This window comes from Coregonus clupeaformis, chromosome 11 (genome assembly GCF_020615455.1).
Source record: "Coregonus clupeaformis isolate EN_2021a chromosome 11, ASM2061545v1, whole genome shotgun sequence".
NCBI classification, from domain to species: Eukaryota; Metazoa; Chordata; class Actinopteri; order Salmoniformes; family Salmonidae; genus Coregonus; species Coregonus clupeaformis.
Window position 1 is genome coordinate 41,151,456 of NC_059202.1, and position 13,025 is coordinate 41,164,480.

A 13,025-nucleotide genomic window follows, 5' to 3' on the forward strand; every position below is an offset into this window, starting at 1 on the left:
GACAACGAACGCCGAAGCCTGCCCGAACAAGGGAGAGAGGCAGCCTCGGCCGAAACCGTGACAATTGGTTTCCAATGACGGGTTGAAAACGGCAGATTTGGGCACTGATAAGCGCCTAAATTGGAACGCAGTAGCTGTAGAGTAACATGCTATAAATGATGTCAGCGTGCAGGCTCTGCGCTTCACAGCTCTGTGTGGGTTTTGACTGACAGGCATTCTGAACTTGAGCACCGCACACAACAAGAAGTTGCCCCCATCCCTCCAGCTAATTGGGCAACTTTTGCAACTTTGTTGTTGTCTGAGTGAGGGAAATTATTTAAATGAAGAGGACTCTATGTATCTTGAAAGATGAGACGTTGAGGATTATAATAAATACCAGTTTGATGTCGTACAAGCAAGTCAAACATCCCAGAGTCCAAATGTGTACTTCACATTTCCATTTCATAAAAGTCATGTCATATACAGTGCCTTCAGGAACGTATTCAGACCCCTTGACTTTTTCCACATTTTGTTACGTTACAGCCTTATTCTAAAATGGATTAAATTGTTTTCCCCCCTCATCAATCTATACACAATACCCCATAATGACAAAGCAAAAAACGTTTTTGATAAATTTTATAAAAATAAACATTATAAAAAACAGAAATATCATATTTACATAAGTATTCAGACCCTTTACTCAGTACTTTGTTGAAGCACCTTTGGCTGCGATTACAGCATGAGTCTTCTTGGGTATAACGCTACAAGCTTGGCACACCTGTATTTAGGGAGTTTCTCCCATTCTTCTCTGCAGATCCTCTCAAGCTCTGTCAGGTTGGATGGGGAGAGATGCTGCACAGCTATTTTCAGGTCTCTCCAGAGATGTTCGATCGGGTTCAAGTCCGGGCTCTGGCTGGGCCACTCAAGGACATTCAGAGACTTGTCCTGAAGCCACTCCTGCGTTGTCTTGGCTGTGTGCTTAGGGTCATTGTCCTGTTGGAAGGTGAACCTTCACCCCAGTCTAAGGTCCTGAGCGCTCTGGAGCAGGTTTTCATCAAGGATCTCTCTGTACTTTGCTCCGTTCATCTTTGCCTCAATCCTGACTAGTCTCCCAGTCCCTGCCGCTGAAAAACTTCGCTACAGCATGATGCTGCCACCACCATGCTTCACCGTAGGGATGGTGCCAGGTTTCCTCCAGACGTGACGCTTGGCATTCAGGCCAAAGAGTTCAATCTTGGTTTCATCCGACCAGAGAATCTTGTTTCTCATGCTCTGAGAGTCATTAGGTGCCTTTTGTCAAACTCCAAGCGGGCTGTCATGTGCCATTTACTGAGGAGTGGCTTCCGTCTGGCCACTATACCATAAAGGCCTTATTGGTGGAGTGCTGCAGAGATGGTTGTCTTTCTGGAAGGTTCTCCCATCACAGAGGAACTCTAGAGCTCTGTCAGAGTGACCATTGGGTTGTTGGTCACCTCCCTGACCAAGGCCCTTCTCCCCTGATTGCTCAGTTTGGCCAGGCAGCCAGCTCTAGGAAGAGTCTTTGTGGTTCCAAACTTCTTATTTTTTCAGAATGGCAACTGTGTTCTTGGGGACCTTCAATGCTGCAGACATGATTTGGTAGCCTTCCCTAGATCTGTGCCTCGGCACAATCCTGTCTCGGAGCTCTACGGACAATTCCTTCGACCTCATGGCTTGATTTTTGCTCTGACATGCACTGTCAACTGTGGGACCTTATATAGACAGGTGTGTGCCTTTCCAAATCATGTCCAATCAATTGAATTTACCACAGATGGACATCAATCAAGCTGTATAAACATCTCAAGGATGGTCAATGGAAACAAGATGCACCTGAGCTCAATTTCATGTCTCATAGCAAAGGGTCTGAATACTTATGTAAATAAGGTATCTCAAACGTTTTCTAAAAAACTGTTTTCGCTTTGTCATTATTGGGTATTGTGTGTAGATTGCTGAGGATTTGTATTTATTTAATCAATGTAATACATTTCCTTGTGAACAGGAGTTGGAACCGAAATTATTTTCCAATCGTTTCGTTCTGAACATAACCATACATTTTCTTTGTTCCGTTCCACTTTTCCGACCAGCAAAATTAAGTTCTGAACCGGTTTGAACCCAAAAAAAGTACAGGTTTAAATTCTCAACATGAAATTACTTCACCAATCAGTGCGGATAGAGCAGCTTGCTATGGAGCATGTAAGCGATTTAATCTGTACAGGAAAGTCGTTAAGAGCAAATTGTATTTTACCCTAACAGCATGGTTTAATCATAATGAAAGACAAACACACACACTGTGCTGCCAGTCACAGTGTAGGGCGCACAAGATGCAACTGACATTTTGCAGGTGAGGAGAGCACAAGAGAGGGATGGAGGAAGCATGCCTTGAAGCGCTGGGCATTTAATGACATGCATTATCTGAATTAGGCCCACAGAATTATACCTACAGAGGAGTGGCTTCTATGGAGGAACTTTGAATGTCTTTGAACTTCCGAGCTGGTTTAACATTGGACCAGAGCAAACGTTAGCTAGCTAGCTAACAAGCTTGTGTGTGCAAAACAGCACTAGAATTAAAAACACGTCTTACCTTTTTTGTAGTTAATAATTCCCATGTGAAACGTGATAACTATAGTATCCTTAACTAGCATTGAAAAAGTGAATCCATTCTTCTCTAATTAAACATCTCTCCCTAATTTCTGGACCACACTTGTAACGTCATCAGTAGGCTACAGTAACCTATGCTTCAGAGGGGAGGGGCAGATAGCCTACACGCACACCCACTGGTAAAGAGTTCCAGCTGGCAGGCAGACACTAGAATACGTTTCTGAGTAACAGTGAGGGCTTTGCATATGTGTTGCGATTTTTGTGGGCCTGGGAAAAAAATGCCCGGAACGTAAAAGACGTTATTAACCGGTTCCCATGCTTTTAAAATAACGGTTCTCTTCCGGAACTGTATAGATCACTTTCGTTTCAGGTTCGGGTTCTGTTCCTTAAATAGTTGTGTTATTTTCCGGTTTTCTGTTCTGTTCCCTTGACCGGTTCCAACCCTTGCTTGTGAACGCCTGACATCGTATTTTATAACTTAGGTAGTCATGTTGGCAATACAACAAGCTTTCAAATTATGCCCACCTGACCCAGATTGTGATTTAAAATGTGCAGTTTTTTGGATTGTGTAAACAACTGTGATTGTAGGGTTGTGTTCCAAACAAAACAACTACAAGTGTGCTTGCTCTAGTTCCTCAACGACACAGCTAGGAGAGCTCAAAAAAGCACCTTATATACTGAACAAAAATATAAACGCAACATGTAACAATTTCAAGGATTTTACTGAGTTACAGTTCATATAAGGTAATCAGTCAATTGAAATAAATTCATTAGGCCCTAATCTATGGATTTCACATGACTGGGAATACAGATATGCATCTGTAGGTCACAGATACCTTGAAAAAAAAGGTAGGGGTGTGGACCAGAAAACCAGTCAGTATCTTGTGTGACCACCATTTGCCTCATGCAGCGTGACATATCTCCTTCACATAGTTGATCAGGCTGTTGATTGTGGCTTGTGGAATGTTGTCCCACTCCTCTTCAATGGCTGTGCGAAGTTGCTGGATATTGGCGGGAACTGGAATACGCTGTCGTACACGTCGATCCAGAGCATCCCAAACATGCTCAATGGGTGACATGTCTGGTGAGTATGCAGGCCCTGGAAGATTTTCAGCTTCCAGGAATTGTGTACAGATCCTTGCGACATAGGGCTGTGCATTATCATGCTAAAACATGAGGTGATGGCGGTGGATGAATGGCACAACAATGGGCCTCAGGATCTTGTCACTGTATCTCTGTGCATTCAAATTGCCATCGATAAAATGTAATTGTGTTCGTTGTCCGTAGCTTATGCCTGCCCATAGCATATCCCCACCGCCACCATGGTGCACTCTGTTCACAACATTGACATCAGCAAACCGCTCACCCACACAACGCCATAGCAACAGCTCTGGTGGACATTTCTGCAGTTAGCATGCCAATTGCTCGCTCCCTCAAAACTTGAGACATCTATGGCAGTGCTGTTATGTGACAAAACTGCACATTTTAGAGTGGCCTTTTATTGTCCCTAGCACAAGGTGCACCTGTGTAATGATCATGCTGTTGAATCAGCTACTTGAAATGCCACACCTGTCAGTTGGATGGATTCTCTTGGCAAAGGAGAAATGCTCACTATATATTTGAGAAGACTTTTGTGCGTATAAAACATTTCTGGGATCTTTTATTTCAGCTCATGAAACATGGGACCAACACGTTACATGTTGCGTTTATATTTTTGGTCAGTTTAGTTGAAGACTCTTCTTTGAGTCATAAAAGTGCATTGAAATTACATAGGAACTGTGCACACTTTGGAGAAGTGTGTGGCCACTTGGAGACACCAGTTAGTCCTCTCATTCAAACCCTTGTAATTTTTTTGTCCTTATGTTGCACCTAACCCTCATTTTCCAGGAATATTATTATCATGTTACTGAATGTATCCAGAGTATTTTCAGATTTCGTGATTAACAAATGCAGCGAAAGGTACAGTACCGTATTTTCCGCACTATAAGGCGCACCGGAGTATAAGCCGCAGCAGCTAAATTGAATGATATTGAATGATGTGTACATATATAAGCCGCACTGGACTATAAGCCGCAGGTGTTTTAATGTTTAATTACCATATGTAAGGGTTTGTGCACAGAGGGGATTGTCGGGAAAGAGATGGATTGTGCATGAAAACTTCCTTTGCACAAACTGTCTCGCTCTCGTAATGTCTGTCTGTCTTGCTCTCGTTCTGTCTCTCGTTCTATCTCTCGTTCTGTCTCTCGTACCACTCTCGGTTCCACTTTTACTTTTGCGCGCTACCTGTCTCACTCTTTTCCGGCCTCCAGCTTTTCCTGCTGGAGCCCGCCGCTTAAAGGTGGGGGGCGCGGACTGGTCATAGAGCCCATAGAGTTAAAGTTGGTGGACTGTAACCTGTAAAATCCATAGATTTAGGAGGTCTTCTAGTGGCCGTTAGCTGTAAAAATCCATAGATTAGCCGCACCGTTATATAAGCCGCAGGGTCGAAAAATTGGAAAAAAGGCGCGGCTTATAGTCCGAAAATTACGGTAAATGTAAACTGCACATAAAATCAACAGTGTAATATTTGGATTCAGTACTGTGTCAGGTGAACTGTTGTGTCCTCACCTTTGGTCTAATAATTTCCCCATAATCTCCAAGCTGTTCCATTTCGATTGCTACTATGCTTATGCATATGCTTTTCATATTTCTTATGTAAGAAACATTTCAATTTAGCCGTATCCATAAAGACCAATTCCCACGAGTGTAAAGGGTTAATGACAGTGGTCAACACTTTTATTCAAATGGGTTAGGCGATGTAGGGATAGTGGTATCTCTTTAACAAATCAAAACACTATTGCTAGAAAGGAACTGTTTATTTTCCCTACACAATATATTAAATAAAATCAATGACAATGTAGGTTATTAATGGGCATAATTAAACTAGCACCTATAAAATAGCACCAAATGTAACTCTTAAAAAAACACACCAAAAAAAGCTTTCAGCCTTTGGCTGGCTGGAGGGTGGCAGGCTGAATTTGAGATTAGAGAAAGCCCTTGCTTTTGTCTTTCAAATGAACTCATGGCTCGGGTGGCTGTTCAGAAGTTTGTAGCAGTCCTCTGAGTGGAGGCAACCTGCAAGAGATGCCAATCACATCATAGGCGGCAAACTCTGCTCACCCGCTGGTGGTAGGACATCATAGCCTCCTGCTTTAGGACGGGGGCAAATAGCGAAAGGCACACTCTGAAATGCTTGCTGGGTTGCTGACCGTCTCACACTATTTAAGTAGCTCCCAATCCCCAAGCCCACGTTTTTAGGATTTCACTCCAATCATGAAAAGTCTTCTGGGACAGCAGAAACGTGGCAAAATCATTGTGGAAATGTGTAGAGTATGTCCTACATAAGGAAAATCAGCACTATCAGGACTTTCTTTGGTTTTATTCATATGTCATTTGATCAGCATTTCATAGCATTCTCTCTAGGGATAAAACATCCGTTCACTTGTTTAGACCTTTGCCATTTTTTTTTATCAGCAAAAGGAAATAACTTTCCTGAGCATTTACCTGCATAGGTTCTGCAGGTAAGCAAAGTAGGTTCTGCTTGGTGTTTAGTATGTGATATCACATCCATTATCATATTTCTAGTAGATAGCTTTACTTTACACAGGTGTACATTTGCACTTCCACACAGCTAACTCTGCGCTGTTGTATTGCAGGCCTGTTTACTGTTGGGAAATCCGAGGCCCAGGAGGAGACCAAAGGACCCGTGCTCAGGTCAGCTCTGCATGGAAGGCGGAGCTTCAGCAAGCATACCAGCGAGGAGGGGGACGGTCAACCACAGACCAAGAAGAAGAAGATCGACCTGATCTTCAAAGATGTCCTGGAAGCTTCTCTGGAGGCCTCCAAGAGCCAGGAAACTCCCCTGAATAGTACCTTCTCCCTGAGGCGGACCAGAGCTCAGCATGTCAGCCACCGCTACAGCCACCCCACGCTCACCTCCCAGAGTGGGGAGTCTTATCTGGCCCAGGAGGAATGCAAAGTGCCAGGTCTGAGTCTCCACCCATCAGAGCACTTAGATGGGAGCTTTGATGTTCGGTGTCTGAAGATGGAGGACTCAGAAGACGAGCCTGGTCAGACTCATGAGGGGCCTTCCACCTCGTTTTGCCTCAACTGTGTGAAGCTTAAGAGGAGGATTCGGGAGCTGGAGGCAGAGGTGTTTCGTCTGAGGGGAGGAGAGCAGGTGGAGGTACCACCCCACCCCGAGCTGGCACCTATAGATGAGCACCAAGGTAGGTCACAAAGAGAAACGGAGCATTGTGGCAAGGGTTATTCGGTGAGATTGTTCCTCTGCTTTGTAGCACAACATTTCAGATGTTAAGTTTTCTGTACATTCTATATTCACCTTCAATTAAAATGTGGATGCCCCATATCACAATCCTCAACTTTATCAGTAGAAAAGCATGTTCATTATTTTGGTTAAGCTAACTAAAACTGGATTTTTAAAAAACAACAACAAGTTGAGTTAATTTAATGTTAACACAACAGGGTTTATGTGAAACAAACTGTGTGAAATAATTGTCACAGTGATTTCCTGCTTTAGATTTTGCATTGGTGAATGTTTTTTGTGTGTATATTCTAGGGGATTCAAAACATGCTTGCACATGTTTATCTTTTTACTTTGTGTTAAAATCACATTAAATCAATAAAAAACTGATGTGTTCATTTCAGTTGATATTATTACTGTGCACCATTGGTATTTTATAGATTAAAAAAAAATATTTAAATGATAAATTTCTGGCTGGATTTTGGAAATCTCAGATATTCTGTGGACTTTGTAGGATATTAGTCTGATCAAATTCCCTTAATAGGATGAAAAGCTTCAATTGTTCCTCAGGTGTTGCGAATGCAAAGACATAGGTCTATTCACATGCAGTATTGCATTGCTGAGGTAGTTTTTTATGATATGAATGTTATATCCCTTTCTTTTCAGCAGCTGAGGCCATGACCCCTATTCCCGTGGTGCTGGATGAGGATGATCAGGATGTGGACTCTGCAGATGAGTTCATCACTGCTGACCTCATGGTGGCTGCTGACGACTCTTCCAAGCTGTTGGCTGGGCCTGGCCGGCGGATACGCCGCTTCAAGCAGGAATGGCTCAAGAAGTTCTGGTTCCTGCGCTACTCGCCAACGCTCAATGAGATGTGGTGTCATGTCTGTCGTCAGTACACCGTCCAGTCCTCACGCACCTCCGCCTTCATCATCGGCTCCAAGCAGTTCAAGATCCACACCATCAAGCTTCACAGCCAAAGCAACCTACATAAGAAGTGCCTGCAGCTATACAAGCTCCGCATGCACCCGGAAAAGACAGAGGAGATGTGTCGTAACATGCTGCTACTGTTTAATGCTACTTACCATCTGGCCCTGGAGGGCCGGCCCTTCTCAGACCTGCAAGCTCTGGCCGAGTTGCTTAAGAAATGTGAGCTCAAGGTAGTCGACCAGTATATGAACGAAAGCGATTGCCAGATCCTCATCCACCATATCGCCAGGGCGCTTAAGGAAGACCTGGCAGAGAGGATACGCCTGTCACCCTTCCTAAGTGTCATCATGGATGGGCAGAGCGAAGACTTGTTGTCAGACACCGTTGCCGTCTATGTGCAGTTCACCACCAGCGAGGGACCCCCTGCCACAGAGTTCCTCTCCCTGCAGAGGCTGAGCGTTGGCAGTGTGGATGGCTACCTCCAGGCCATTGATCGGGCCTTTGCTGTGCTTGGTCTGAGGCTTCAGGACATGCTGGTGGCCGGTCTGGGAGTCGATGGCTCCAACATCTCCTCCAGTTTGAGAGCAAATATGTACATTGCTTTACGGAAGATGCTCCCCTGGATCCTCTGCTTGCCGGTCATGATCCATCGTCCTCACCTGGAGGTGCTGGATGCCATCAGTGGGAAGGAGCTGTCCTGTCTGGAGGACCTGGAGAACAACCTGAAGCAGCTGCTGAGCTTCTACCGGTACTCCCCTCGCATGATGGCCGAGCTCAGGTCTACCGCCCCCACGCTGTCTGAGGAGACGGAGTTCCTGGGAGACATACGAGCCATCCGCTGGATTATAGGAGAGCCAAATGTCCTGAACGCCCTTATCAAAGATTACTTGGAGGTGGTGGCGCACCTCAAGGATATTAGCAGCCAAACGCAGAGGGCAGATGCAGCAGCCATCGCCTTGACCCTGCTTCAGTTCCTCATGGATTACCAGTCTGTCAAGCTAATATACTTTCTCCTGGATGTCATCGCTGTCCTTTCACGCCTCGCTTTCATCTTCCAGGGGGACTATCTGCTGGTGTCTCAGGTAGATGCCAAGATCGAAGAGGCCATCCATGAGATCGGTCAGCTGGTGGACTGCCCTGGGGAGTACCTGCAAGAGTTTGATGATAATTTCCGCGAAAGCTTCAATGGTGTAGACCAGAAGAACTTACGTGTCGCAGAGTCCAAGTTCCAATCCATCCGCGAAAAGATCTGCCAGAAGAGCCAGGGCATCTTGTCCCAGCGACTCGACATGCACAGCCGCACGGTGGTCAAGGCGTGCCGGGTGTTCGACCTCACCACCTGGCCACGCAACAGGGACGACTTGCGAGCCTTTGGGGAGGAAGAGATCCTGCTCATCTTTGACCACCTTGAAGCGATTCCCTCGGCTGTCCGGGAGGCGTTGCAGGACAGAACTGACGCTCGGGGCAGCCTGCTGGTGGAGTGGAGAGACCTCAAAGCTGACTATTACGGCATGAATGGCTTCAAGGAGGTGGTCAGTCAAATCTCCAGGTTCAAGCAGCGCTTCCCTCTGCTTAACCGCATCCTCCAAGTTGTCAGGGTCCTGCCCACTTCCACCGTCTGCTGTGACAAGGGCCGGGGGTCCCTGCAGAGAGTGCGCAAGAACAACTGCTCAAGGCTGACACTGGACCAGATGAATGACCTACTGACCCTTGCGGTCAACGGGCCACCCATGGCCAATTTCGATGGCAAGCGACCATTGGACAGCTGGTTTGAGGAGAAGTCTGGCAACAGCTTTTCACTCCCAGCCGAAATGCTGAGTAGAATGTTGGCTAATGAACAAAAGTCTGTTCTGCACAGCATGGATGTGAACACAGAGTTCTACCCTGATATTTGACTGATGAGGGCCAGGGCTTTACTCATTTACATTGACATTTTAGTCATTTAGCAGACGCTCTTATCCAGAGTGACTTACAGTTAGTGAGTGCATACATTTTCATACTGGCCCCTTTATTCCAAAAGCTAGGGATGTAGCAATTCACCGATACGCATTGGTCCCCGTTTTAAATGTTTAAGATACAAGTGCATCGGTCTGCGAACCCCAAACTGATCCAAATGTAGGCTGAAATCAGAAAATCAATTCAAAGGTTATGAATTGCCGCATATTACATAATTTTTCACAAAAATACCTAATCTTTTGACACAACTGATGCGTCCTCTCCTTCAGTGTCAAACAGCATGTTGACAGTCATTGATCTACAAGACATTTTGCATGCCGAACAACCCAAGGCAATATCAGTAGCCTAGTCAAACTGTGCACTGTGCCGAGTGACAACCTATGTAATTTTCTAGGTTATTATTATCTACGCACTGTTGAAAATTGTGTTTTTCCGCAATAAAAGTAAGCTACTGGAGACACAACTCTCATCTGGCTATACCTGCTGAACGGGGCTTACAATAAATTGTATTTTGATTGTTCAGGTTAACCATCAGCAATAGTTTTGGTAGTTTGGCTTTAAACTATCAGTGTATGTGGTCATTATTAGATATACAGGGTAAAGTTTAACGAGAAATCCAAAGTTGTGCCATTTATTCATCAATCTGCAAAAATGACAAGTTAATTAGTGGGTGATGGTGATTTCAGAACCAAAGTGGGGGGGGGGGGGGGACAAAAAACATAGGCTTCATTGCCCCCCCCATATAGTGGTAGTGGGGTGGTAGATGCCTAGTCTCCCTTATGGCTCAGCTCAGGTGCCTACATAGTGCATACAACATAGACATACATAATTTACACACACACACACAAAGAAGTCAGCTCAGACAGATCCAGCTCAGAGAGTCCCAGAGAGGCTCATGAGCTCCATAAGCAGCATATTTTAATTTAGAATGGAAAATGAATGTTTATTCAACAAATGTTAGTGCATTGTATCTCATTGAACTGAATTGCATCAATTCGTTCTCTAATCAAACTGAATCGCACCGACTCGTTTCTAACAAAAACATATCGTTCCTGTATCGTATCAGAGCCCATGTATCTAGATACGTATCGAATCGTCTTGAAAGGGAAAGATGCACATCCCTACCAAAAGGAGGGGGAGGGTGATCTGGGCTATCGTGTGAGTGGCCATAAAAGTGTGCAATGGCCCTGCTGCTAAGATGGCCTGATCAGCATCACTTTAGAAAATGGAAACGGCTAGTAGTATTGTATATTTGTTGAACACACGTTTATGTCAAGCTCAGGAGGCAATGCTGGTCTTAAAAAGCCAGACAGCAAATCAGCAAAGTTGACTTACAGTGAGAACAATTGGTTTGTATGAGTGTGTTGAATTTAAAGTATGTATAACACATAACGCACTTATTTAGTACATGTGCTGATCGCTGGTATCAACTCTGTTGTTAGAGATAAGAATGATCATTTAGTGGGGCTATCAATACATTAATTGGGAAATGCCATTAGTTAATAGTTCAAAAGGTAGAAAATAGTAAAAAGAAAGAAAGAAAAACCCTGGAATGAGTAGGTGTGTCCAATCTTTTGACTGGTACTGTATACTGTAGACTACCTCCATGAGGTATGCTATGAAATGAAAACGTTTGTCACAAAAATAATCATCATCACACTGTTCACACTGACTCTTAATGATAGGCAGCTGTGTAATTCATAGGGGGTTGACAGAACGAGAGAGAGAGAGAGAACACTTTGCAACGATCACTTCTTCACAACTACAATCACAACACCAAAAATGCCCTTTTTGTGTTATCTTGGCAGATCATCTTTTGACCTTTTAATATGAATTATAAACTAAGCTTAGGTCTGGGTATGTAGAGTTTTGCTTATTCTATAAGTGATTGTTGTATTTTTCACCTTATATGTTTCTATTTCCGTGTACTTTATGTTAATGATTGTGAGTAGGCCCACAGCAAATGTGCATGTTAATTAATTAGCAAAAACCAAGAAAAATAAGGAGTTCTTGATCCTATTGCATCTAGATTCAAACCGTCATCTATTTCTGTGATTATCCAAACTGAGCTTGTTGTACCAATATTCAAATTCCAAATCAACATTTAGCCTACCATTTGATATTGTAAAATACACAATGTAGTTGTTTAAACAAATTCAGTGGTATCTGTTTGGATGCATTTAACAATGGAAACATATAAACCTGTATGTGAAAGAGTATAAAATGTGTTCATATATCCATATACAGTATATTCATAAGATGTATACATGAAAAATATGAAAATATATAGACCCACTGTAATTGACATTGGAAGAATATATATATTGGGCAAATAATTGTTTAATAAAATATTTTACATGGTATTTGAACTTCTTATTTATTTGTCCATTATAAAGACACTGGCAGTGTCTGAATGCCCATACTTGCGTCCTAAATAGAAGGCTGTTTGAGTGTGTAAAAAAAGAACGCTTAATAGTATGCGACATTTCGAAAATCGAGTATACTTTAAATGCCCGGATATCATACTCATTTAGGCTTTGACAACAGCTGATCAATTACAGTGGGGGAAAAAAGTATTTAGTCAGCCACCAATTGTGCAAGTTCTCCCACTTAAAAAGATGAGAGAGGCCTGTAATTTTCATCATTGGTACACGTCAACTATGACAAACAAAATGAGAAAAAAAAATCCAGAAAATCACATTGTAGGATTTTTAATGAATTTATTTGCAAATTATGGTGGAAAATAAGTATTTGGTCAATAACAAAAGTTTCTCAATACTTTGTTATATACCCTTTGTTGGCAATGACACAGGTCAAACGTTTTCTGTAAGTCTTCACAAGGTTTTCACACAGTGTTGCTGGTATTTTGGCCCATTCCTCCATGCAGATCTCCTCTAGAGCAGTGATGTTTTGGGGCTGTCGCTGGGCAACACAGACTTTCAACTCCCTCCAAAGATTTTCTATGGGGTTGAGATCTGAAGACTGGCTAGGCCACTCCAGGACATTGAAATGCTTCTTACGAAGCCACTCCTTCGTTCCCCAGGCGGTGTGTTTGGGATCATTGTCATGCTGAAAGACCCAGCCACGTTTCATCTTCAATGCCCTTGCTGATGGAAGGAGGTTTTCACTCAAAATCTCACGATACATGGCCCCATTCATTCTTTCCTTTACACGGATCAGTCGTCCTGGTCCCTTTGCAGAAAAACAGCCCCAAAGCATGATGTTTCCACCCCCATGC

At 43.6% G+C, this 13,025-nt stretch overlaps 1 protein-coding gene across 2 annotated transcripts in view; it reads left to right on the forward strand.

The window, feature by feature from the left end:
• Positions 1-10,256, forward strand: part of LOC121555273 (zinc finger protein 862-like) — a 42,455-nt gene extending 32,199 nt beyond the window's left edge. The window contains exons 7-8 of one of the 2 annotated variants that reach the window (XM_041869087.2): positions 6,291-6,863; positions 7,565-10,256. In XM_041869087.2, the coding sequence (XP_041725021.1) occupies positions 6,291-6,863; positions 7,565-9,726 (2,735 nt within the window). In that variant the 3' untranslated portion in view covers positions 9,727-10,256. The remainder of the gene's footprint in view (positions 1-6,290; positions 6,864-7,564) is intronic. The other variant, XM_041869088.2, reaches the window with a different exon arrangement.
• The last annotated feature ends 2,769 nt before the right edge of the window (positions 10,257-13,025 follow it).